The sequence below is a fragment of the Chiloscyllium plagiosum genome, unplaced genomic scaffold, assembly GCF_037043375.1.
Source record: "Chiloscyllium plagiosum isolate Xiang-an unplaced genomic scaffold, Cpla_swu_hap1 HiC_scaffold_37, whole genome shotgun sequence".
NCBI classification, from domain to species: Eukaryota; Metazoa; Chordata; class Chondrichthyes; order Orectolobiformes; family Hemiscylliidae; genus Chiloscyllium; species Chiloscyllium plagiosum.
The window spans coordinates 11,523,754-11,551,465 of record NW_028270175.1 but is presented as its reverse complement, the minus strand read 5'-3'; the positions used below and the strand labels follow the sequence as shown (position 1 = coordinate 11,551,465).

Below are 27,712 nucleotides of genomic sequence, written 5' to 3'. Positions count from 1 at the left end.
TTGTATTCAGATAAGGCCCCTTGTATCCTAGCAACAAACAAGGCTGCCATTATGAGGAGGAATCTGCTTTCAATTGCTGTGACAGAGTGAAAATCCGAATGCCTGAACTTAATTCTTTCACTGAAGTAAGATTTTATTTTATTCAAAGGTTCAGTAAATAAGTCTGCCTGTATGTCTTTACCAATTATTGTGACTTTGACGGACTGCTTTCTTTAGCTTGACCTCAATGTTTTACTAACTGCTGAGCTCTTGGTACTGAAGTTGCATTTTGTATGTTTTTTTTTCAGCAAATTAATTTTAGTTTTGTCTTTACTCTCACAGAAACTTCTTGTACTGGCCATGACTGTGCCGTTCATTGTATTTGTGGCAGGACTAGTGCTTCAAGTCTGCACTAAAACACCACAGTCGTTGGTACGTTGCACTTCTGTTTTTTGTGTGACCCAGCATTTATTCATGACGAGGTGTGGTGGTTAATTCTGCTTGTTGAATTGCAGGAAGTGCCTGAAATGACGTTTGCTACATCACATTTTCCCTTCACGCAAACTAGATTGAAAACTTTACGTAGAATTTTACAGCTTGATAAATCCATGCTGGTTATATAACACAAAAAACCTTTTGACTGTAAACAAACAAGCGTCTCTCTAATTCATTCTTTAGTTCAAATTAGTTATACAGAGCGATTACAGAAGGAAGGAACATGAAATCAGAAGGTATCATTTAATGTCATGAGTATGTTGTTATGCAATTATTTCGCTTCTGCAATTTGTGCACTTTTCAGCCAGTTTCACATTGAAAGGAGTTATTTGCCGCAAGACCATAGTATATGATTACAAACCATATGGAGTCCTCCAGATGTACAGCACTGAAGCAGACCCTTCGGTCCAACTAGTCCATGCCAACCAGATATCCTAACCTAATCTAGTCCCTTTTGCCAGCACTTGGCCCATATCCCTCTAAACTCTTCTTATTCATATACCCATCCAGGTGTCTTTTGTAATGTTGTAATTGTACCAGCCTCCACCACTTGCTCTGGCAGCTCATTCCATACATGCAGCATCCTCTGTGTGAAAACATTGCCCCTTAGGTCCCTTTTATGTCTTTCCCCTCTCACCCTGAACTTATGTCCTCTAGTTCTGGACTCTCCAACCTCAGGGAAAATACTTTGATTATCTTATACATGCCCCTCATGGTTTTATAAACCTCCATAAAGTCATCCCTCAGCTTCCAGGGAAAACAGCCCCAGCCTGTTCAGCCTCTCCCTATAGCTCAAACCCTCCAACCCTGGCAATATCCTTGTAAATCTCTTCTGAACCTTTCAAGTTTCACAACATCCTTCCAATAGGAAGTAGACCAGAATTGCACACAATATTCCAAATGTGGTCTAACCAATGTCCTATTCAGCTGCAACATGACTTCCCAACTCCTATATCCAATGTCCTGACTAAGAAAGGAAAGCGTACCAAACTCCTTCTTCACTGTCCTATGTACCTGTGACTCCACTTTCAAGGAACTATGAACCTACATTCCAAGGTCTCTTTGTTCAGCAACACTCCCCAGGACCTTACCATTAAGAGTATAAGGAGAAAGTGAGGACTGCAGATGCTGGAGATCAGAGCTGAAAATGTGTTGCTGGAAAAGCGCAGCAGGTCAGGCAGCATCCAAGGGGCAGGAGAATCGACGTTTCGGGCATGAGCCCTTCTTCAGGAATCCTTTCCTGAAGAAGGGCTCATGCCCGAAACGTCGATTCTCCTGCTCCTTGGATGCTGCCTGACCTGCTGCGCTTTTCCAGCAACACATTTTCAGCATTAAGAGTATAAGTCCTGCTCTGATTTGTTTTTCCAAAATGCAGCACCTCACATTTATGTAAATTAAACTCCATCTGCCACTCCTTAGCCCATTGGCCCATCTGATCAAAATCCCATTGTTATGAGGTAACCTTCTTCACTGTCCACTACACCTCTAATTTTGGTGTCATCTGCAATCTTACTAGCTGTGCCTCCTATGTTCACATCCCAATCATTTACGTAAATGACAAAAAGTAGTGGAGTGAATGTATTAGACCTATATAATTTGAAAAGGAACATCCACCCTGTTACGTTGCATCAGCCAGTTATATTTTTTATAGGCTTTTACTGTACTATCTTGCATCAGAAGGGCCATTCCAAATGTCTGTCATTTATTATCTTATGAGCTTCTGACCAACAATCCTAACTCTTAACACCACTAGTTTGAACTTATCCTCCTTGTGATGATCTATTAACTACTTAACCCTTAACTGACTTTTTATAAAGCCTTCTTAGGCCTTTCTTCTTAGCTGAAGCTTTTAACTTGAGGGATAGTGTCCTTTGTTCTTCTGTGTAATGCTTCCATGTTAGAATATTTTCTGCATATCTTGGTTACCAAATTTGAAGATGCCATTTGTATGCTGTAATTAGGCAGCATCGTTTAGTGTTTCATCATCTCCTTTTGTTCTAATGATTTAGGAATACAATTCACCCCAACCAATATCAGTGGGTTTAACAAGACCTCCATTCTGGTGCAGTCCAAACAATGACTCTCATTGTTGAGGAGTGTCTACTGACTAAGCTTTAAGACAGTCTTGAAGAACCCCACCTAGCCTCTGTCAAAGCTATTACTTGGCTCTGTGACTATGCACATAATAAGTAAATATATTTCACAATAATATTGGCTTTATTGATTACTCCTTCACAAGTGACTGGGTCTGTTAATATCCAATCAGTTTCCACTCCCAGATGTCTTTCAGCGCCTACCTAATGACAAATGTGTTGCATACTTTCAATACATTGAGAGCTCATTCAAAAATAAATACCTGAGTAGGATTGTCCCTTTTTTTTTTGAACAGTCTGGTATTTGAGTTGCCAATACAGAAATTTCTAATACAAAACTGGTTTTCCCATGTGATGTATTACTTGTTTGTTACTGTACTGGTTCTGAAGTTCTGTTTGTTAATATAAATTCGAGAACTAATATATGAATTAAGACTTTGTTAGGTTTTGGTCTAGTGACAAAATTGTCAGGCCAACATCCTAATGGTTGACTTGCTGCAACCTCTGATGTGCACAATATTATGATCGGTGTTTTTGGTTCAAATACTTTTAAGGCTCATGTATAATGCAATATGCGTGCCTAGGTTGACAGAAGCAAACTTCATCTAGGCTTATCCATGCCTTTCTTGACTTCACTAGTTGGATGTATATTAATGTACCATTAATTATGGCATGTGTGCAGGTATTTTTAATCAGTAGATAAAAGCCTCCTATCTTTTGAGATTCTTATTTCTGAGTGAACTCCTGAAATCGCCATTTTGCCAAGTTGAGTATTTGTTACAACAGTTAAAATTCAATCCTATTTCAACAAGTCAATGCTTTCCACAAGAGAGCATACTTGAAATCAGTTGAATAAATACCCTTTTTTTTAGAAAAAGCTACATTCCTATTCTTAGTAGTAATTTGTTATTGTACAGAGATGCATTCTCTTTCTGACTTCATAGTAAAATGGAGGCATATGTACAGTCTCGCTGAGAACCTTAGATCTAACCAATGCTGATTTAAGTGCGTTTCTCTTTAAATATTTATGGTTTTGGGAAAGGTCACCTTATACAAAGTCATAGAGTCAGAAATATACAGCACAGAAACAGACCTTTCGGTCCAACCCATCCATGCCAACTAGATATTCTAATCTAATCTAGTCCCATTTGCCAGCACTTGGCCCATATCACTCTAAACTTTTCCTATTCATATACCCATCCAGATGCCTTGTAAATTCTGTAATTGTACCAGCCTCCACCACATCCTCTGGCAGCTCATTCCATACACGTACCACCCTCTGCGTGAAAAAGTTGCCCTTTAAGTCCCTTTTATATCTTTCCCCTCTCACCCTGAACCTATGCCATCTAGTTCTGGACTCTCCCACCCCAGGGAAAAGACCTTGTCTCTTTACCCTCTCCATGCCCCTCATGATTTTATAAACCTCTATAAGGTCACCCCTCAGTTTCCAAAGCTTCAGGGAAAACAGCCTCCATCTATTCAGCCTCTTCCCTATAGCTCAAATCCTCAAAACGGGGCAACATCCTTGTAAATCCTTTCTGAACCCTTTCAAGTTCCACAACATCCTTCTTATAGGAAGGAGACTAGAATCGCATGCAATATTCCAAAAGTGGCTTAACCAAAGTCCTGTATATGACCTCCTAACTTCTATGTTGTGGTTCTGTTCGCCGAGCTGGAAGTTTTTGTTGCAAACGTTTCGTCCCCTGGCTAGGCGACATCATCAGTGCTTGGGAGCCTCCTGCGAAGCGCTTCTTTGATGTTTCCTCCGGTGTTTATAGTGGTCTGTCCCTGCCGCTTCCGGTTGTCAGTTTCAGCTGTCCGCTGTAGTGGTTGGTATATTGGGTCCAGGTCGATGTGTTTGTTGATGGAGTTTGTGGATGAATGCCATGCCTCTAGGAATTCCCTGGCTGTTCTCTGTCTGGCTTGCCCTATGATAGTAGTGTTGTCCCAGTCGAATTCATGTTGCTTGTTGTCTGCGTGCGTGCACACGCAGACAACAAGCAACATGAATTTGACTGGGACAACACTACTATCATAGGGCAAGCCAGACAGAGAACAGCCAGGGAATTCCTAGAGGCATGGCATTCATCCACAAACTCCATCAACAAACACATCGACCTGGACCCAATATACCAACCACTACAGTGGACAGCTGAAACTGACAACCGGAAGCGGCAGGGACAGACCACTATAAACACCGGAGGAAACATCAAAGAAGCGCTTCGCAGGAGGCTCCCAAGCACTGATGATGTCGCCTGGCCAGGGGACGAAACGTTTGCAACAAAAACTTCCAGCTCGGTGAACAGAACCACAACAACGAGCACCCGAGCTACAAATCTTCGCACAAACTCCTAACTTCTATACTCAACACTCTGACCAATAAAGGACAGCATTCCAAATGTTGCCTTCACTATCCTATCTACTTGCAACTCTACTTTCAAGGAGTCCTGAACCTGCACTCTTTGTTCAGCAACACTCTGTAGGATCTTGCCATTAAGTGTACAAGTCCTGCTCTGATTTGCTTTTCCAAAGTTTTGAAGCTTGAAGATCAAATCCAGTAGGAATGTTCAGGGTCATGTACTTTAGCCTGGCCAATATTTACCCTTGAAACACATCAGGGAAAAAAAAAGGTCAGTCACTTATTCCATTACACTTTGTGGACCTTATGTGCAAATTGACTGCTACATTATTGCAGTGATTTAGAAGTACATAATTGGTTCTGAAATACTTTAGAATGACCTAAGCATATGGAAAGCTCTTTAGAAATACAGATCTTTGTCTTTACTCTAATTTCTGATGCTTTGGTTTTCTTCTAGATTCCATTAAATGCTCTGTCTGAATGTTGTGCAGATCTCTCCGATGATTCTGGCCTTTGTCCACAAAGCAGCTCATGTTATTCAGGTACATTTTTAACATAACGCCATTGGTAATATTGGCCAACCAAATAAACATACGTCAACTTTTCATTCCATGTGTTTTGTTTAGCAAAATGTCTGTACTGGAGAATGGAGCACTCAACTTTGAGCACTTTGTCTATAATGTTCCTAGATAAGACATTAACCCAGAAGAGCATCACTCTCGTGAATCACTATATTACTTGAGTGTTTTCCATTTCTTACCACTTGTGTTCTCACTCGAGTTTTTTATGTTTAACTGGTGTACTTTTACTGTCAGTTGCTAATAAAATAGAGATAATAAAATTGAATTTTCATTTTAGAACTTGTATTGCTTAGTTCAAATAATGGCTTTTCAAGTATTTTATGTTGAGGTAGCCTTTTGGATTAATCACTTGTTAAGCAGCAAGTTGTCTGCCTAAACTGATTTGTGTTAGGCTTGTAAATTTTATAGATGGAAATGTGTTGCTGGAGAAGCGCAGCAGGTCAGGCAGCATCTAGGGAACAGGAGAATCGACGTTTCGGGCATTAGCCCTTCTTCAGGAATGAGGAAAGTTTGTCCAGCAGGCTAAGATAAAAGATAGGGAGGAGGGACTTGGGGGAGGGGTGTCGGAAATGTGATAGGTGGAAAAAGGTCAAGGTGAGGGTGATAGGACAGATTGGGGTGGGGGCGGAGAGGTCGGGAAGAAGATTGCAGGTTAGGGAGGCGGTGCTGAATTTGATGGATTTGACTGAGACGGGCTGGGGGAAGGGGAAATGAGGAAACTGGTGAAATCCGAGTTCATCCCTTGTGGTTGGACGGTTCCTAGCCGGAAGATGAGGCGTTCTTCCTCCAACCGTCGTTTCGCTGTGGTCTGACGATGGAGGAGTCCAAAGACCTGCATATCCTTGGTGGAGTGGGAGGGGGAATTGAAATGTTGAGCTACAGGGTGGTTGGGTTGGTTGGTCCGGGTGTCCCAGAGGTGTTCTCTGAAACGCTCCGCAAGTAGGCAGCCTGTCTCCCCAATATAGAGGAGGCCACATCGGGTACAGAGGATGCAATAGATGATATGTGTGGAGGTACAGGTGAATCTGTGGCGGATATGGAAGTTTCCTTTGGGGCCTTGGAGGGAGGTGAGAGGGGAGGTGTGGGCGCAAGTCTTGCACCTCCTGCGGTTGCAGGGGAAGGTGCCGGGAGTGGAGGTTGGGTTGGTGGGGGGTGTGGATCTGACGAGGGAGTCACGGAGGGTGTGGTCTTTACGGAATGCTGATAGGGGAGGGGAGGGAAATATATCCTTGGTGGTGGGGTGAAAGGGGAGGGGAATATATCCTTGGTGGTGGGGTGATAGGGGAGGGGAGGGAAATATATCCTTGGTGGTGGGGATATATATCCACCAAGGATATATTTCCCTCCCCTCCCCTATCAGCATTCCGTAAAGACCACACCCTCCGTGGCTCCCTCGTCAGATCCACACCCCCCACCAACCCAACCTCCACTCCCGGCACCTTCCCCTGCAACCGCAGGAGGTGCAAGACTTGCGCCCACACCTCCCCTCTCACCTCCCTCCAAGGCCCCAAAGGAAACTTCCATATCCGCCACAGATTCACCTGTACCTCCACACATATCATCTATTGCATCCTCTGTACCCGATGTGGCCTCCTCTATATTGGGGAGACAGGCTGCCTACTTGCGGAGCGTTTCAGAGAACACCTCTGGGACACCCGGACCAACCAACCCAACCACCCTGTAGCTCAACATTTCAATTCCCCCTCCCACTCCACCAAGGATATGCAGGTCTTTGGACTCCTCCATCGTCAGACCACAGCGAAACGACGGTTGGAGGAAGAACGCCTCATCTTCCGGCTAGGAACCCTCCAACCACAAGGGATGAACTCGGATTTCACCAGTTTCCTCATTTCCCCTCCCCCCAGCCTGTCTCAGTCAAATCCATCAAATTCAGCACCGCCTCCCTAACCTGCAATCTTCTTCCCGACCTCTCCGCCCCCACCCCAATCTGTCCTATCACCCTCACCTTGACCTTTTTCCACCTATCACATTTCCGACGCCCCTCCCCCAAGTCCCTCCTCCCTATCTTTTATCTTAGCCTGCTGGACAAACTTTCCTCATTCCTGAAGAAGGGCTAATGCCCGAAACGTCGATTCTCCTGTTCCCTAGATGCTGCCTGACCTGCTGCGCTTCTCCAGCAACACATTTCCATCTCTGATCTCCAGCATCTGCAGACCTCATTTTCTCTTGTAAATTTTATAAATGTATAAGAGAATTGCCTGGCCAATCCTGCCCTTTTGGTGGAAAAAATAGATTTCTAACCAATTAACATTATATAAAAAGGCAGATCCTTCCCAGAATAATACCCTCTTCCACCATTTCACACTGTCTATGGGTCAGGTAAATATTTAGCTTCCCTCAAAAATTTGCCAACACTTCTGGGCTATGGATTAAATACTTTAATGTCACAATTTGCAGGGATCTGGAGGCAACCTCTTTGGTCCATGGTCATGTAGATTGGGAGTGCAAGGCAGATGGAGAAGAGAGCAATCCAATCTGTTACTCCACTAATTCAGTTGAGCTTGATTTTAAGAACTCCAAGTTAGCTGAAAATAATTACAGGAGGTTTGAGTAGCATTTGTCTCTTATTCACCCACTTTCCATTTTCAGGCTGTTACAGACACTGGTTTAAGAATGGAAGTACCACCTGCATCAGGTGCATTAATGAAACATTAATTGATTCCTTGAATAATAGGACTGAATGCATCATCTGTGAGTAACTAACATTGTCTTTTTTTCATCTGACAATACAATATATCATAAAACGTGACTAGACTGTTAGGTCATTAATAATTTTGTTTGAACACTAGCTAATGCTAGTGGGAGATATCCTTTAAAGCCCACATCTAACCTTACACACAACCTGATGTCTCCTGAAGACAGATGCATTGAAAACTTAAACTAAAAGTGTAGTCTCTACAGTGGGTAAGAACTATATATCTGATTAGAAGTCAAAATTGATTTTCCAATCTCCACTACTTGGACTGTTTGGGCAAGTTTTACAAGTTATGCTGGTAATCAAGCAAACTAACATGTAGTTCTTTTGGGGAAAAAAAGATAAGTGGGTTTCAGTTATTATCCAATGAGGAGCAACAGGCTAAAGTCCTGCAAACAGGAGACAAAAAACTGAAGTTTGTTTCTGACTTCAATGACTACTCTTGCCAAATTTTTTTTCTCTGCTGTTTGTAGCCAGCCAGATTCAATGTAAGTGATTTAAAAGCATTAAAAACTGACATTCATTATGAATTAATTTACACCATCAACCAAATAGATTGTCGCTGTTGTATACAATATATTATGAGCCTCGTCATTTGAAAGTGCTGAGTTACCTTTATCCCAAATAAAAGATCCTGGGCCCAATTAACATTTAATGTAAGTAAGAACTTTAAATGTTCCCAAACCTATTGTCAGAGAACATCAGTAAAGTTTCCTCATTAAATTACTTCCTACTGGAAACTGGTTAACTATCAAAATAATGAAATTTCATGCCTTCAGTGTGGATTTTTTTTCACTAATCTAGTTATCCCAAAGTTTCTAGGGAGAATACTGGAGTTCAAACTGTTCCATCAGACTAGGTTGAACATATTCTTGTAATATGGTGTAGAGATGTGTACTTCTTTAATCTGAATAGATTTCACAGCTTCTGTAGGATAGAAAAGCAGACCATTCAGCTCAACTTGCTTATACTGATGTCTATACTGTACACCCTCATGCCCCACTTCATCTAACTCAATCATCAGATACTTCAATTGCTTTCTCCTTCCTCTACTTATCTAAGGCCCCCTTTTAAATGCTGGATTATAATTTTGGGTTGCATTTTTAAATGGATGGAGAAGTAATTCAACTATTATGGTAATAATACAAAGATTAAATGCTGCAACTTCCTAAGTAAAATATGTCTTTGAGTTCATTATTTGGATATCCTTAGTATTGTATGAATTTCACGCCCATTTAGTTTTCCTATTGTAGCATTCTCTGGCAGTGAAGAGAAGGTGGAAAATGGCACCACAGTGGGCCCAACCATCCTTAAAATTGGTAAGAATACAAATAGAAAACCACAGAGATGCCATGAAACTTCTAACCATTGTTTAACTAACATCATTTAACGTATATCATCAAGTGATTTTCCTTTTTTTTTGTAAAGGAGGGCCAGGGATAGCTGCCTCATTATGCCTTGGAACACTATTTATCAGTTCATTCTTCATCCTTTCTGTGGCTGCATTTTTTTACCTCAAGCGATCTAACAAACTCCCACATTTGTTTTACCAGCAAAACAAAGGTAAAGACCTAATATTGTATTGTTTCATTTTATGGCTGTTGAGCATTTGGTTCTAGATGGATATGCGTACTGTTTAAAGTATGGTCTTTATTATTCATTTCTTCTAGGTATCCTTTCCTCACTATGCAACTAACTACTGACTGTATCTTTCTGATTCTGTCCTGATGATGTCATAAATTTGCTGCTTAATAGCTGGCATGGGAACTGTTAATGGATTGAAACTGATGGGCAAGCAAATTTTGGAGCATTTAAATCCAAGTGCTGAAGTAATATTAGCTTTATAAGTGATCAAACCATTCTTATTTATATAAAAGAGATTTCTTGTTTCACAAGATGAGCACATTGCTCCAATTTACTCCATGCTAATGATGCTCCTTTGGGTCAAATCTATTACCGAGATTAAGATTTGTTAATCCAAGCCATGCTTAGTGTTGACAAATTTGATAATTATAGGAAGAACTTGTTTATAGAATTTCTGAACATGCATTGTGTATCAAGCAACAGATAATCTAATAATTGTCTGTCAGCAATTTGTCAAAAGCTAAAGCAACAATATTCCCCAATTTGTTAAGGCAAGCTTTCATTTTCTCACAATTTAATTGTATTTTCACCAAGATGAGAAATTGTGAAAACCATGTTTTGTGCACTCGGGTGCTGTTTTACATAATGTGAACTCCTCATTGTGGAGGAAGGAGGTAAAACAATGCAAATTATTACCAGATGGCCAACTTCATGAGCATACAGAGTTATTGGCTGAACATTAAAGTCTAGAGCAAATTGTAGAAAATATCTAATTTATAACACACCTTTAAGACATCAAAATAGAAATTAAAGTTATTGTGAAAATTAAACTGTTGGAACATGTTGGCTTGAAAACAGAAAATTAACAATTTTAACTTATTTTCTTAACACCTTGGCAACTGTAACTGACAAGTGTTTGTTACATACTTGTGACAGACATTAGAAGTTGATGTCTGCTTGTCTTAAAGTTGTATGGTTTAATAACCTTCCCTTGAAATTGCTAAAATTAAGATGCCTGTGCCATTTTATAATCTGACTTGTGATGGATCTAGAGACTGATGTGGTGCTGTTGCTCAAACAATATTGCTCAATTATTCCCACCCCACCTTTCTTGCCCTCAAACACTGTTTTCTGTCTCCCCAGTCCTCACCAGAATTGTTCAAATGTTCCCTATTCCAGTTTTAGAAAGGATACTGCTTCCAGAAGGGGGTAATATTCTACAAAATTGAATAATTGTAGTCATCCAATTTGCTAACTTGTGGCGAATTAATAATGAAGTTTGTATCACCACTTACCAGTTTGTAAGTGATGCCAACAGTGTCCCTTTGCACCCCTAGGGAAAGATGAATTCCCCTGTCACCATTTTTTAAATTAGCATTTAGAACTCTGTATCCAACAGCTTAACAATGGGTGAATTTTCAGATGCTGAGAAAAATCAGTGGAGTAAATTGCTCTTGAGGAATCATGCAGCGTAGAAGGCCACTTGGCCGTCATGTCTTTGCTGCGTCTTTTTGTAGAGCTATCCAGTTAATATCATGCTCTCATTTTCTTTCTCTCTCTCTCTCTCTCTCTCTCTCTCTCTCTCTCTCTCTCTCTCTCTGTAACTGTCTCGCTTGATCTCTTTCCCTTCAAGTATTTTATCTAATTTGGTTTTGAAAGTTACTAATGAACCTTCTTCTGCCATCCTTTTGGGCAGGATATAACAGATTGCAATTGCTGTGATTCATTTGTTCTGGTTTCTCTTGCAATAGTTGTTGAAAAGTTTCTGGTAGAATGCAGCAAATTCACAGCTATTGCAACTGCATGTGCAGTAAGTGTGTGCCCCCCAGCAGTACACCCCAAAACATCACTCACCTTATCCAGTAAGCAGCAAAATGCTGCAAACCAGAAGGATCCCAGTTCCACATCCTGTCTGTGTTGTTAATTGGTTCTGGCTAGGACAGTTATATGTTGTCATTGAAAATTAGCCTCCAGGGAGTTGTTTCAAGAATTGGTGAGTGGACATAATGTAGTGTCAACCTGTCTGAAATGTGTGTTATTGCTGTCTAAAGTCACTTTACTGTGTTTTTTTTCCAGCTTCTATACTGCAGCCGAATGAAATGGTAAGTCAAACTGCAATGTTTCTATCTGAAACCATCTGAGATGTTTTACATTTTCAGGCTCCATGTAAATGCAGATCTAGTTGATTCATTGAAAGAAAATGCCTCACCTGTGTTTTTAAGAGCATTATTTTACTTTTCCTTAGTTATTTTTGGTAAAGATAATACTTTGCTCCTTAGGTCCCTTTTAAAGTATCTCCCACACAATTTTGATTACTAAACAATGACTAGGTAACCGCTCAACTAAAATCAGTATGTTGGATACCGGAAATCTGAAATAAAATCAAAGCGCTGGGAGAACTCAGCAGATCTGATAGCATCTGTAGAGGAAGAAATAGAGTTAACATTTTGAAGCCAGTGACCTTTCCTTGGAACCCATATCTGTTTCTCGCCAGATGCGGCCACACTTGCTGACTTCCTTCAGCACTTTGTTTTTACACTAGTTAATCATCTCATTCAAGATAACTGAAACAGTTGTATCACCTCAGATAAAAGTATTACCTCTTAGAAATAATAGCCTTTGTGTTTTAAATAGGGAGGTTCACATTTTAGTTTTAGGACTTGTTCACATCCAGCATTTGTAATTTTGAGTTGTCTTTGAATTGCCTGTTATTGGTTCTTTTATATTCATTTTAAAGGTCTGTGGGCATTGATTTTTTTGAGTAACCCAGGTTCTAGACAATGAATTCTAATGTTCACATGGTCCTGCTCCAAGTTCTCAGTTAGACACTTGTCTCTTGCCACCTTTTGATATGGGGTGCCTAACATTTACTCCTCCTTTCACTCACTCGTAGAGTCATAGAGCTATAAGACATAGGAGCAGAAATTAGGCCATTCAGCCATCGAGTCTGCTCCACCATTCAATCATGGCTGATAAGTTTCTCAACTCCATTCTCCTGTTTTCTCCCTGTAACCCTTGATCCCCTGAACAATCAAGAACGTACCCATGTCCATCTTAAATATACTCAATGACCTAGCCTCCACAGTCTGGTGTGGAAGTGAATTCCATAGATTCTCACACTCTGGCTGAAGAAGTTTCTCCTTATCTCCATTCTAAAAGGTCTTCCCTTTACTCTAAGGCTGTGCCCTCTGGTCTTAGTCTCTCCTACCAATGGAAACATTTTTCAACATCCACTCTGTCCAGACCATTCAGTATTCTCTAAGTTTCAATTAGCTTCTCCATCAAGCATAGACTCAGAATTCTCAAACATTGATAGAGCTGTACAGTATGGGAACAGACCCTTCGGTGTAATTCATCCATACCAACCAGATAAATCTAATCCCATTTGCCAGCACTTGGCTCATACCACTCTAAAATCCTATTCATATACCCATCCAGATGCCTTTTAAATGTTGTAATCATACCAGCCGCCTCTTCCTCTTCCTCTGGCAGTTTATTCCATACACACACCACCCTCTGCATCAAAAAGTCGCTCCTTAGGCCCCTTTTTAAATCTTTCCCCTCTCTCCTTTAAACCTATGCCCTCTAAATCTGAACTCTTGCACCTGAGGGAAAAGACTTCGTCTATTTACCTTATCCATGCCCCTCATGATTTTATAAACCTCTATTAGGTCACCCCTCAGCCTCCGCTCCAGAACAAAAAACGCTCTAGCCTATAACTCAAACCCTCCAACCCTGGCAACATCCTAGTAAATTGTTTTTGAATCTTTCAAGTTTCACAGCATCCTTCCTATAGCAGGGAGACCAGAACTGCACACAGCGTTCCAAACATTGCCTAACATTTGGGCTGATTGGCCTATTTCTGAGCTGTGGACACCTTTTGTAATTATGAAGCAATCCACCAATCTTAAGAATACTAGTTTCAATATCTATCTGTAAACAGTAATGTGCTATGGACCAGGAGACAAACCTCCTTTCAGATAGGTTTGCATTTTTGAATTGGAATATATTTCACATGGTTAATCAGATTGAGATGATGAGATTAAATAGACAATAAAGAAGGACACTAGTCAGGATGTGATAACGGTTTTGCTGGAGCCATCCAATTAGTTGCACTCTCCTGTATGCCCATAGTCCTGTACTTTTGCACATTAAGTATTTATGCAGTTGTTTCTTGTTTTAAAAGTTGTATTGTGTCAGCTTCTCACAATTTTTCAAATCACAAATCATGATCATCTGGCAAACACAAGCAAAGTAGCATTGTAAAAAGTGCAGTAGAATTCTACATTTCTACTTGATTGTGATTTTGTGTCAATTGAAATAGATATAATGGAATTTGGAATTGGATCGGAGTCAGCTGCCTTTATTTGATCTACTTGACAGCTCACAGCAATTTATGTGCAGATGCTGTAGAAAATTATCTCTGTAATTCATGCTATAATCAGTCCTTATTTTAATTTGGTAGTAATGAGTTTTAATTCTAATAATTAAATAACCATTCTAATCAGTGTTATTATGTGACCAAGGCCTCTTTTGTTTTACAGGCAGAAATTATGAGGAGCCCCGTTAGATCAGGTAATAGACTCCAACAAAACAGATTGGGGGTGTTTTTTATATATATAGTGAGATTTAATGTTCATAATATTGACTGCTTTTGTAATCCATTTCGGCTTCTCCAATGCATAATGAACAATCTGTGCTCATGAAAAGTTCAATCTATCATTCTAAAATTTCCAATTTTTGTCACCCTCACCGCTCCCCTTCTTTGTCATTTATAGAAAATTATTCTGGTTGCTATTTGTCTTGATTAAACAAGAACATGATTACAGTTTTGCTACACATGCTAACCGTAGCACAAATTCTAATAACACCTCTAGAAATAACACCTTATTTGCATGGAAAAGTCTTGAGAGAAGCTAATTTGTTGATAAACATTAGTTGCATCCACTTCTACTGCTGCTCCATTCCACAGTTTACATAAGAAATTTTAAATTATTGACTAGCAAAACCCAGTTTACAAAACACCTTCAATTCTGCTATAATGTGGTAGTTCCATTCTCGTGCAATCCCGTATTATAAGAAAATCACAGCAGCACCATTTAAACTAATAGGGGCGGAATTGCGTTCTAACCAATAGATGCTTTAAAAATGTTTCTATTGCCAAAATGTCCCCCATTCATCAATCGTGTTATAGCGAATTCATGTTAACGAAACATGCATTATAGCAGAACAACCTGTATAAGCTCTTTTTTGTCAGCCATCTGTGTGCAGGTGATTCCTTGTTATTTTGTGCCAGTGTAGTTAGAGTAGAAGTAGAACTCTGTGGGAAGCTAGGGAAGTAATTGCTGGGCCTTTTACTGGGCCTTTAGTCATAAGTGATGTGCCCGAAGACTGAAGGTTGGCTAACGTGCCGCTATTCAAGAAAGGTGGTAAGGAAAAGCAAGGGAATTATAGACCAGTAACCCTGACATTGGTGGTGGGCAAGTTGTTGGAGGGTATCTTGAGGGACAGGATTTACATGCATTTCGAAAGGCAAGGACTGATTAGGGATCATCAACATGGCTTTGTGCATGGGAAATCATGTCTCACTAACTTGATTTGAATTTTTTTTTTAAGAAGAAGTAACGAAGAGGATTGATGAGGGCAGAGTGGTAGACATATCTATATGGACTTCAATAAGGTGTTCAACATGGTTCCTGTTGGGAGACTGGTTAGCTCTGATGACATACAGGTAGAACTAGCCATTTGGATACAGACTGTTTTGAAGGTAGAAGACAGAGGGTGGTGGAGTGTTGCTTTTCAGATTGGAGGCCTGTGATCAGTGGTGTACCACAAGGATCAGTGTTTGGTCCACTGATTTTCGTCATCTAAATAAATGATTTGGATGTTAGCATAGCCGGTATAGTTAGTAAGTTTGCAGATGATACCAAAATTGAAGGTGTAGTGGACAACGAAGAAGGTTACCTCCATACAATGGGATCTTGGTCAGATGGGCCAATGGTCTGAGGAGTGGTAGATGGAGTTCATTTTAGATAAATGTGAGGTGCTGCAGTTTGGAAAAACAAATCCGAACAGTACTTATACTCATCATGGTAAGGTCCTGGGGGTATTGCTGAACAAAGAGACTTTGGAATACAGGTTCAGAGTTCCTTGAAAGTGGAGATGCAGGTAGGTAGGACCGTGAAAAAGGTATTTCGTATGCCTTTCTTTACTGGACAGAGCATTGAGTGTAGGTGTTGGGAGGTCATGTCCTGTACAGTCCTAACATTGGTTAGGCCACTTTTGGAATATTGTGTGCAATTCTGGCCTCCCTTCTATCAGAGGGATGTTCTGAAAAGATTTACAAGGATGTTGCTAGGTTTGGAGTATTTGAGCTACAGGGAGAAGCTAAATAGGCTGTGGTATTGGAGGCTGAATCGAGATTTTTAATATCATGAGGGGCGTGGATAGGGTAAATAGAAAAGGTTTTTTCCTGGGGTTAGGGAGTCCAAAATCAGAGGGCATAGGTTTAGAGTGAGAGGGGAAAGATTTAAAAGGGACCTAAGGGGCAATTTTTTTCACGTAGATAGGTGGTGCATGTATGGAATGAGCTGCCAGAGGAAGTGGTGGAGGCTGGTACAATGACAACATTTTAAAAGGAATCTGGTTTGGTATATGAATAGGAAGAGTTTAGAGGGATATGGGCCAAGTGCTGGCAAATGGGCCTAGATTAGGTTGGGATATCTGGTCGAGTTGGACCAAAGAGTCTGTTTCCATGCTGTACATCTCTATGACTCTTAAGTCTGTGATTTTTCACCAAGCTCAAACCGTGCAATCTCTCCATTAGTCAATAAACCTGCTTAGCCATTTGGGCCAAGTGCAAATTGGGAGCATAAGTTATCCATTCAGCCCTTCTCTTCCACTCCACCACTAAATGAGATCACAGCTGATCTACTTGTGGCCTCAAATGCACAACCTTGCCTACTCCCAACACCCATTGAAATTTCTTATTAGCCAAGAATCTACCTACCTCTGCCTTAAAAATATTCAAAGATCCAACCTCTACTGCTCTCTGGAGAGGACTGTTTCAAAGACTCTGATCTATTAAGAGAGATTTCTTCCTCGTCTTGCTCTTAAATGGGTGACCCCTTTATTTTGAAACTGTTATTAATTGCCAGCAATTAATAGTCTGGCTAGACACAGTCTGGGCAAATGCTTTTCTGGTCAGTGTGTTATTTCAAATTGTTCTTCATGGGACTCCTACCCACTGATTACTTGTTTCCCATAAATCTATGTGTCTGTTTGTATGTATATAATGTATTTGATAATATCATCATCCAGTGATCCCTTAATTAAATCATAACCATCGCTTGTTCTCTATTTCCATTTTGTCTGGAGCAGTCCTGCCAGATGCTACTAAATAACAACCGAGCCCCTTTTTTTAGTTTTTTTTTTACTGTGTGTACAATATGTAGTTTTTGGGAGTACTTCTAGAAATTTCTCCATTTTGAAAATTGTTTCCATTAGGCTTACATTATGTCGTAAGGATCACTGAATGCTTCTGTGATTTTGATTTTAATGAAAGCTTTTTTTTGCCTGCGTGAGGTGCATTCTGATGTTCAACTAGTTTATTGTAGTCCTTTCCCATGCTTGCGGAGCTGATCACCAATTATTGACCAAACTTTAGGATTTCTACTGATCAGGACCTTTTATCCTCTGACTGTTTACCGTGAACCTGTGGCATGGACAGCATAGGCTAATGCAGCTAATAAAATATTGGCAATCAAAGTGTAAATTATGAACTGTTTTGTATATTACTTCATGGCTGTTTCACAAACTCCATTACTAAAAGGGCTTTCTGCTGCAAAATTCATATCTGTTCTATTCTTATTTGAATACCACTAATTTTATAGTTAACAAATGTCCCACCTTTACCAGTGAAAAACTTTGCAAAGGGAGCAAATCCATCCCTATCCATTTTACTATGACCTTATCCACAATTATTTTCTTGTCTTTGCTGTATATATTATCTTCAGTTAACTAAATCTGGTTGACAAATTTACAAATTGTAAAATGAATTATCCCAGACCTTTTAAATTCATAGCCAGTACCTCACTGAAATCCCTTGCTAAGGACAAATTTGTATAAACCGTGGCAGTGTCTTTTGGCATTTGTCACATTATTGTCTCTCCTATAAACTTATTGAATCCTTCTTCAGCTATTCCTGAACCCTTTAGTAAAGTTTTTAACTTTTGAGGCAAATTGCCCATGCTTCTGTCAATGTAGTTTTAATACAATTAACTATTTGGTCTTTATATTTTTGCCCCTGAATGTCAATAAACCTTTAATTTCTTTCATGGGGAAGTTATGTTTCATTGAAGGAATAATATCCTGATTGTGTACAGTCAGTTCTGCTACAACGTAGTAGTTCCGTTCTCATGCAATCAGGTGTTATTAAAAAAAAATTGTGTAATAACAGCACCATGTAAACTACTGGGGCCAGAATCTCATTATAACCAATACACACTTGTTAAAACTTTTGCTTTAGAAACAGTGTCCGAAATTCATCAATTGTGTTATAGCGAATGTGTTAATGAAACAAGTGTTATAGCTCAGCAACCTGTACATCACAAGTTCACAGATTTTCCATATATAAAAGGTTTTAATTTTCCACGTCTAATTTCAACTTACATCTTTTTTCATTGATAGCCTACTTCATAACAACAAACTTTCAACAGCAACTTTCAACCCTTACTAATAAAATGAACAATTCAGCCTAGCTTACAAGAAGTTACTACTTTTAAAAAGAGAACCTTTTGTGTTAGCATCCCCAAATCCGAAGCTGTTTGAATTCTTAAATTACGCATTTTTTTTCTTCTTATGTGAGGACCTGCTGAGGTTTATGCACGGAAGCATTTTCCATAACCAGGAGTCAATGCTGGGAATAACATTAGCATACCAATTAGTGGTGCAGACCGCAACTGCACATATTAGAAGGAACATTGTTCTCAAACTCTTTTTAACTTTGTTCTAGATCTTATTAGTCAGTATAGATTCATATAGACTATTCTACAGAACATAGCTATGTATCTGCTATCGAATACAGTTGAAAGATTCTGCCATTGATGCATTTATCACTGGATTGAAAATTCTAACAACCAATACAATGTACTCCCTTTGCCATCCTCTTCTGAATCTTCTGTTTTTATGTTTAGTTTTGAACATTAAAGTGTATGTTCTTTCATGGGGAGGTTATGTGAAATGGTATTTTGAATCACACCTGAAGTATAGGTTGATTATATGCTGGGCATTTCTGGGGTTCATTTTTTTTATTGTAATTCCCAAATTCTCTTCCCTTTGTCTTAGTTGTGAAAAGCATTTCAGCCTTAATTTCTTTGTTCAAGTTATTATTTCATACTGTTGCCTTTGATCTGTATCTAGACAGTCCCACCAGCCCTTTTCATGTCTTGCTCCAATATCTGTCAGAGTTGTAAAGCATGGAAACCGACCCTTTGGTTCAACTCATCCATGCTGACCAGCTATCCTAAATTAATTTTGTTCTATTTGTCAGCAGTTGGCCCATGTCTCTTTAAACCTTTGCTATTCAAATGCCCATCCAGATACCTTTTTTTTTTTGTTGTAGTTGTAGTAGTAGCCTCCACCACTGTCTCTGGCAGCTCATTCTGTACGTGCACCACCCTTTGCATTAAAAAGTTACCTCTGATCCATTTTAAATCTTTTCTCTCTCATCTTAAACCTATGCCCTCTAGTGTTGGACTCCCCTACCCTGGGAAAAAGACCACGACTATTCATCCTATCCATGCCCTTCATGATTTTATAAACCTCTATAAGGTTGCCCCTGAGCCTCCAACACTCCAGGGAAAATAGTTCTAGCTATTCAGCCTCTCCTTATAGCTTAAACTTTACATCCCTGGCAATATCCTTGTTGCACCTCAAATATTACTGGAAAGAGATGCTTTGAAAAAGTTTGTTGTTATTTTGACATGTTTCCAGCATTCAGTCTGCAAATTTTAATTCCTATCAAAGCTGTCTAAACCTAGTACTTTGGCATTGTCTAATTACTTCAAGGGACTGATGGCCTACTCTTGTTCCTACTTGCCATTGTATCTAAATGCCAGCATAGATTGTAGAATTTACATTTAATTGTTTTGCAATCCTGCAGAAGTCTATTAAACTCCATTAGTACTCTTTTTTTTTCATGGAACTAGCTTCAGCCTTTCTGAATTTGTCAAAATCTGACCACACCTAGCAAGTGAGCAAATAAACTTTGGATTCATTTAAATAATAAAATATAATTTGTTTAAATCTTCATTCATGTTCATATTGTCAATTTCCAATTCTGAGAAAGATTTTCTTATCATCCTGTTTTTTGGATGGTTAGAAGGTTTGATTGCTCTTACATAAAGAAGTGACAGGTACTCATGGTTATTTCATTCAGCCATTTTTCAGAAGTTTTCTCCAAATCATTTTTGGTTTAGAATAATACTTGGCTTTCAACGTTTGATGTAAACCCAGCTAGTCATTTTTTGCTCTAACTGTTTAAAAACACTACAGGTTTAAAAAGTTGGCTCGACAATGTTCAGGCATGTGCTCTTCAAGTCAGTTTTATTTCAACTTGCACAGTACAGAACATCGACCCACTGATTATTTGTTCCTCTTATGCACACCTAATTCTCATCCAATTATCTCTTTTATAACTGCCATCTGTTCCTTCGTTCCATTTGGTGCCAGGTATCCCTATCTGACCCTTAGAGATAACCTGTTTCAGTCTCTCCCACAAGGAGACACCTTATAGTATGCACTCAGTATACGTTTCAGTGGACTCACCTCTCCTCTTTCTAAGCTGCAATAGATTTAGGTATTTTGAGGTAATCTCCTATCCAAGTATTATTTGATCAAACCTTTTCTGAACCACTTTTTATCTGTTTCTAACGCATTTACATCTTTCTTAAATGAGGCCACCAAATTAGAGGATAACATTCCATTTGCCTTTCTACTCAGTATACAGTTTTTTAATGTTCTTTTGAGAAGTGGGTATCATTAACAAGGTCAGCACTTTTTGGATTGTGTAGCTTATTATGCCGTGGCAGAAGGTCCGTAAGAAAGGACAATGAATTTTAATTGATAGCGACCAGGAGATCACATACGCCTAGGTACTCCAGCCAAAACTCTTAATGACATTGGTATTTTTATTGTCCTATCAAGATTTATGGGTATGTTTGGAAGGTCTAACACTCATTTATAATTCTTAACGAGTGTTTAATAGACCAGAAGTCAATTATTTGAGCTTGAAGTATGGATCTGAGCAGAAATTGCAATGGAAGGGAGCTCTGTGTCCAGCATATTAATTACCCTGGTTCTCCTAAGCATAAGAATTTGCTCCCAGTTGTAATGTGGAATGCAGTTTTCAGATGTAGCTGCAAGAATCTGACACTTGTAGCTATTGCTGAACTGATTCCAGCAGTTGTAGGTCTACAATACAGCACAATGTGGCTGCTTGTGTTCTGAACTCCCTCCTTCTTTTTGCCCCCTGCCCCTTGTCCTGCAGTTGATGTTGCCTTACTTTTCCCAAGATATGGGGAAGATCCAAATAAGCAATAATGTGGAAACTGTGTATTTCTGTGTTATATTTATCTGCTCAAAGGAAAGACCAAATGGTAGCCCCTATTAGACGCATTATCACTGTTCCTTTAGTAGTGTAACCATCACCTAAAAGTAATGTACACTGGCAAAGGCACATGCACTGTCTTTTTGATGTGACTTTTTTTTTCTGCCTCAGCTACCTTTCTTTCACTCCTGAGTTTGAGCTCCTCTAAGATTCCACTTGTAGAGGGACTTTGATTACCACCCCTGTGTCAACTAGCCATCTTCAGCAGCTAGTCTTAACAGCAGCTTGATTTCAGAATTCTTACAATCATGTTTAAATGCTGCTACAGTTCGTTCTTCTCTCCATCAGCAAGCACAAGAAACTGTACAAACCTCTAACACTAATCTTCACTTCATTAATGACCGTGCAATCTGTTATGTAGGTCTGAGGTTCTGGAATTTCCAAACTAGACCTCTACTACTGCTTCCTTTTGAGACTCTGTTTAAAATCTTTATCCAAACTTTCTCTCATCTATTCTTTGTTAGTTTTCTCCATTTTTGTCTGATTACACTCCAATGAAAGGTACTGTAGAATGTACGTTGTTTTATTCATGAACGTGAGATGTTTGTTTTGAGGTTTGAGTAAATCTAGCCTTTGCTGCTACTTGATTTTCATTCACTTTTATGATATTTCCTGATTGCGCAAAGCAGCCAGTACAATACCACAGTGCCCAGGGTGCTGGACTTTAGATATTTCTAGAATTTGACTTGGGTGGCGGAGTCTAGGATTGCCAGAAACATGGAATAAAGTGGGGTGTAAAACATTGAAGTTAATAACTAGTCTGGAGCCATACCATGCCAATACAGTAACCAAATGCCCAGGTAAGTTGTGTCTTTTTTTAAAATTTTATTGAATTGAACTTGAAGCAGGGTAGATTAAGTGTTTTGGTTTTCAGATAACTAGATTGGATGTATTTTGGCTGACAGTACATTCGTGTGATTGCTATGTTAATAGTCTCCTAACCCAATAAAATTACTGATTGGCATCTAGTTCATTCACTTTCCTTTTCCTTGTATTTCCAGTGCGAAAACAAAGATATTCGAGAAGAGAAAGACTCTCTGCTTCTACAGCTTCATTTGCATCGGCTGCCATAAGCAATGTTTGATCCTGCATTGTCCACCATGTATGTTCAAGAAATGGTATTATTTTAATTTGTACATTTATATACATTCCCTGCACTGATGGACACTATCATTCTACCAAGTTGCAAGGGCCACTTTGTAGAATTGTTGTTTATTGATAAACGCGCACACACACATACAGCCTGCAGCATACCCATCACATGGGCATTTGGAAGTAAAACATGATCTCTCCCCGTCTGGGAATATATTGTTCAATATAATTGGGCTGTTCTCAATCTTCTGACTTTATTTCAGAGATGAAATCACGGCCAAGTCAAAAGTTGATATGTGACCATGAAAGCATATATCTCCTAATATTGGTCTACACTATCCAACTGTTTGTAGATAGACTGATAGATCAAGGTCAACTGACTTAGTTTCTAATCTTCTCCTGATTTCTTTGCAACACCTCTGTCTACAAATTCTACTAAATTTAGATGGTCTATGCATCCTGAATGCTCTCCATCCATAAAGGTACTGATAGAATTTTGCCCTAGAAACCATCATCTCTGGCAGTTCCAGTGTTCTTTCTATAGGTGTTAAGCTTGATTTGTAACAGGTTATGTTTCTGGCTGTGGATTTAAGAGTTCTGGTCACCTCTTCTTGTAATGTCCATTGCACTTTCTTTTTATTGTGCCAAATGCAGAATGTAGCATTGAGGTTTCTTAACTCAAGACATTCTAGCAATTATCATTTAGTTTCATATTGAATTATGTCCCTGAAGGTAACTGGTGAAGCTAATATTTTTGAGGCTAATATTCCCTCAGTTCTCAGCTCAGTCCTTCTAATTACCTCAGATCAGATATTCACCCTTTTGACTGGGTAACATTCGCATTTTCTTTAATAGATAATCAGTCAGAAATACTTTAGTCTGGCAGTTTGATATTTTACTCTTTTTCAAAATTCAAGAGCGTAGAATAAATGTAAATATGTTTCTTCCATTCTGCTACCTTGTTCATTGTTACCCAGCTTTAGTGGGGCTACTGACATTGTCTTGCTTCTAATCTGGCTTCCTTTAAGCCTTCCTTAGTCCACATTGTCCACTTGTTCAATTACTATTTCTTTCCTCCAGCCCTTCTGTTTTTTACCCTTCATTTCTCCTTTGTTGGCAGGACAAGGCAGTCAAGACTTTGAATTTGTAACTAATAGCTTCACATTACCAACCTACCCAACCATGCATACTGTAATATTGCAATTTAAAATTCTCTGGGCTCACTGGAAAACGTGACATGCAATATCGTGCTGTCAACATCAACTTCCATCAAACACGAAAATTGGTTACAGGGATCTAAGCAGATGCTTTACAATGCTGATGAGGTTTCTGCACAGCTGAAGTCTGTTTATTTAGATTGCATCACCCTGGGTCACAGGACTTTTTTCTTTTGAAGGAGATGGACACCCTATAACATAACAATCCATGGAATGATGTGACATTAAACAATGACAAGGTGACTCCTGTGTTTAAAAGCATACTTAAAGCTCCTTTCACAGAATTGAGTTCTTTTCCTTTAATTTTTAGGTTTCAGATTAAAGACTCTTCCCACAATTTATGTATATGGGTAGGATTGATTCTCTGTATTGCAATCAAATGCTGCTTACAGTATTTTGAGCTGCGTTGTAGCAAATAAGGTAAACATAATTTTGCCATCATTACTTGGTAGAGCTAGAAGCAATCTCCCCCCACCAGCCTACGTTTCTTTCACTTTTTGAACTGAAGATGTAGAAATTCAAAGGCCCCAAGTGTTCGTTCTCCAGAAGTGACCTTTTTTATTTCATTTGCCCAGCTCAGTTGACTGCATTTTGGCCACTAAGTTTGGACTGTTAGTTTGAGGAGGTCCTCAGTCAACTTAAAGATTGATGTTAGTTTGTTGATCTGGATGTGGACCTTTGGGATGACATTGATTATGGAGAATCCCTTTCTGTGGGTAGTAGTCGCTGGTCTCCGTGGGGCAAGAGCCAATAGAAGTCTAATCTTCTCTATCTGTTCACTTTCATTTGACTGTCAACAATTTTTAAAGTGTAACTTCTCAGAATAAATTTTTCTTGATGCAGAATAGAATCCGTGCACTAACTAACTTATCCCAGACAAGGCAGTTCTTAACTTTCATTTATTATGAAAGGACTGTAGCTTTGATGCATTTGTTTTGTTGTAAGTGTGAGTTGGTATATTGGAAGAAAGATGATAACTGGTTGTTATTTTGTAAATCATTCAGGTATGAAGTGTGATGATATCATGAAACTATTAGAAAGGTAAAAATCAATCCTTTGCTTCATGATATAATGTTAATGAATACATTTACTGAATAGACAGAAGGTCAATACTGATTTGTTTTACTTTTGGAAATGTTTAAGAAGAATTGGTCAAAAATGCAGCATCCAGCAAACAGTTCAGAAGTAAAAGTATTCTTATTTGATTGAGAGGAAGTGTTGATCTCCCTTTTCCATACAACTTGCAGCTGTATAAAACATAGATGGGAAAGATTGTAAGGAAGTTCACTTACACTCAACCCAAACTTTATCTACCCCACTATGAAAGGTGTATCATCTCTATTATATCAGCCTGACTCATAGTTACAGTGCTGCTTCTAGACTGATATTAAATGAAGCTACAATCCAACACCTTGATTCCATAATCAAGGCTGATATCTCAGTGATGTCAGAGTAAGAGATAGCAATCCTCCAGTCCTTAACCAAGATTCTATCTAGTGTTTTGTATTTTATTAAAGGTGCATGGGCTGTATTTTACACTTGCTCCTTGGAATAGCATGGCAGTGGAGGGTGAAATGTTGAGCATCAGGCCAATGGTATCGTGCCTGTAGCCTGTCTGCCCACTCGCATAGATAGTTTATATATGGCAGGAAAGGCATTGGGTAGCACTTGCACCTGTGGGCTAGTTGAGGCCCATAAATGGTGAATTAATGGCAATGTATGGGTCTCATTCTGTCACTGCTGGGATTTTGCCCCTAGCGAGAGACGGTTAAAACATGGTAAGCCTTCATGCCTAGGCTGGGCAGGTTAAAACATGGTAAGCCTTCATGCCTAGGCTGGGCTTATCCTTTTCAAGCATGCATGAAGACCAATAGAAGTATCATTTCTGTGGGAATGTTCAAACAGTGGTAACTTGTCTTCAACAAAGATGTTTCTTATGATGCCATTTCTTTGTTACTTTTTATTTTAACTGTGTCGACACCATACTTCCCTCCCCTCCATCTGCCAGGCTTTAATTTATATCTCACCATAACAGAAACTAAATTGTTATTGAAAAGTTTGCTATGGACAAAAAAATGCTGTCAACATCTAAAACTATAGTCAACCAGGCAACTGGCACTGAATATAAATCCTTCCTCAAAATACACAAATAAGTGAAATCCTTTTAAAAGGATTAAACAAAACACATTCAGTGAGGGGGACAATAGCAAAGGAAATATTTCCTAATTCATTCAGCTATAACCCATGGGTTGTGAAATCCTTACTTGAATAACCAAAATTTCAATCTTTGAATCTCTGCAGTATTTGTTGTATTTGTCCATAATTTGACATGCACTGAATGGGCTATTATGATAGAATCAACTGCTCTGTTCGCAAAGTAAGTGAATATCAAGCTCCAGAAGGCTTCCAGCCTTTAGGTCAGTGGCTTGCTAAACAAATCGTCTGACCATATCTAAATCAAATTCCCCCTGGCTGCTTCATTGGAAGCAATAAGAAAGTGATTTACATTTCATAGCTTCTAAACTTTCTTTAATGTAGTGTAGTCACTGTTGTGCTATTAATGCACAGTAAGCTTCAGCAAACAGCAATGAGCTAAAATGCCTGGAGGTTTTTTGTTTTTGAATGATGTTCATTTAAGAAACAACTAATTGCCCATGACATAATGACACTATATAGTTATACTAATTCCATACAGCCTCACCAATAATATTAGGCTCAGACCCTATGGACAACTGCACCCCTGTCTGGTGTCTAATATTCCATTGCAGCAAACACAGGGAAATCCAAATGGTTTTCATATGGGCAGCACGTTGGCTCAGCAGTTAGCACTGCTGCCTCACAGCACCAGGGTCCCAGGTTTGATTCCAGCCTCGGGTGACTGTCTGTGTGGAGTTTGCACATTCTCCTCGTGTCTGCGTGAGTTTCCTCCCACAATCCAAAGATGTGTAGTTCAGGTGAATTGGCCATTCGAAATTGTCCGTAGTGTTAGGTGCATTAGTCAGAGGGAAATGGGTCTGGGTGGGTTACTCTTCGGAGGGTCGGTGAGGACTGGTTGGGCCAAAGGATTTGTTTCCACACTGTAGGGAATCTAATCTCCTAAATACCTATATGGATTTAATTTGCAAGTGATGCTAAGGTGTGCACTACTGTGTTTCAGGCTCCGCACCTGTGCCCTGGGAAATGTTGAGCCTGCAACAGAGAGAGAGTCCTTGACAAGTTTTCATTCTGGAAAATGGCAGTGATGGTATTTTATTAATCCAGCACATTTTTCTCTCACTGCAACTAAGGAGTGAATTAATAGTTTTGATGCAATTTATTGAGAATTATTGTTCCCCTTGAGATTGAATATGTTGGAAATAAGGAGAGTGGGAGAGAACATAACCTAATTATGGTGGTTGGTCAACAGAAAGTATCTTAATGTCCAATTTTTAAGAATGAAGTGACAATATTGGCAGTAAGTTGACAGCAATTTGAAAGAAAACATCAGGATTTATCTCCCAAATACTATGCAATGATTAATCTGAACCTTGTGTTATTAATTGAATGAATCAAATGTGTTGCGGGAACTGACCAAACGGATTCCGTGCTGGCTATTGCAAGTTTTACTGCTGTTGTACAGCAAGATAGTTTGTGATGTTTGCTCCATAATTGTTTTGTACTGATTTTGAGCTGTTTTGTAATGATTTCAAATAAAAGAACTATTATCCTTTATTTTTGCATGTGCAACCGCTGTATCGACTCCATCTGCCTTTCCATTTTGCCTGTGCAGCTGCTCCCTTAGTAGTGACCACTGAGTGGTGCACTAGAGTTGTGTTTTGGACAAGAATGGTCATTTTGTTATTTTTCTTTCTCCCATTCTGTTCCAATGGGGGGAAATCAGCTGTCACAGCCTCAAACCCTGACTACAGGTTTTTTTTCAATCTACAGT

General features: G+C 39.3%; 1 protein-coding gene across 10 annotated transcripts; it reads left to right on the top strand.

The window, feature by feature from the left end:
• cunh1orf159 (chromosome unknown C1orf159 homolog) lies at nucleotides 1–27,495 on the top strand. 10 transcript variants are annotated; one of them, XR_015753437.1, is made up of 12 exons: nucleotides 1–125; nucleotides 322–411; nucleotides 5,384–5,468; nucleotides 8,118–8,219; nucleotides 9,477–9,542; nucleotides 9,652–9,786; nucleotides 11,884–11,909; nucleotides 14,352–14,382; nucleotides 22,477–22,577; nucleotides 23,964–24,023; nucleotides 24,789–24,825; nucleotides 26,942–27,495. XR_015753437.1 is itself a non-coding variant. In XM_087980321.1 (10 exons), exons 1-9 carry the CDS (start codon nucleotides 99–101, stop codon nucleotides 22,557–22,559), a joined length of 645 nt encoding a protein of 214 aa, XP_087836447.1. In that variant the 5' UTR covers nucleotides 1–98; the 3' UTR covers nucleotides 22,560–22,577; nucleotides 26,942–27,495. The 10 variants fall into 10 exon arrangements, 6 of the variants coding, with proteins under 6 accessions (XP_087836447.1, XP_087836443.1, XP_087836445.1 ...); XR_015753435.1 differs by lacking the exon at nucleotides 23,964–24,023; XR_015753436.1 differs by lacking the exon at nucleotides 23,964–24,023 and having other exon boundaries at nucleotides 22,477–22,593.
• The last annotated feature ends 217 nt before the right edge of the window (nucleotides 27,496–27,712 follow it).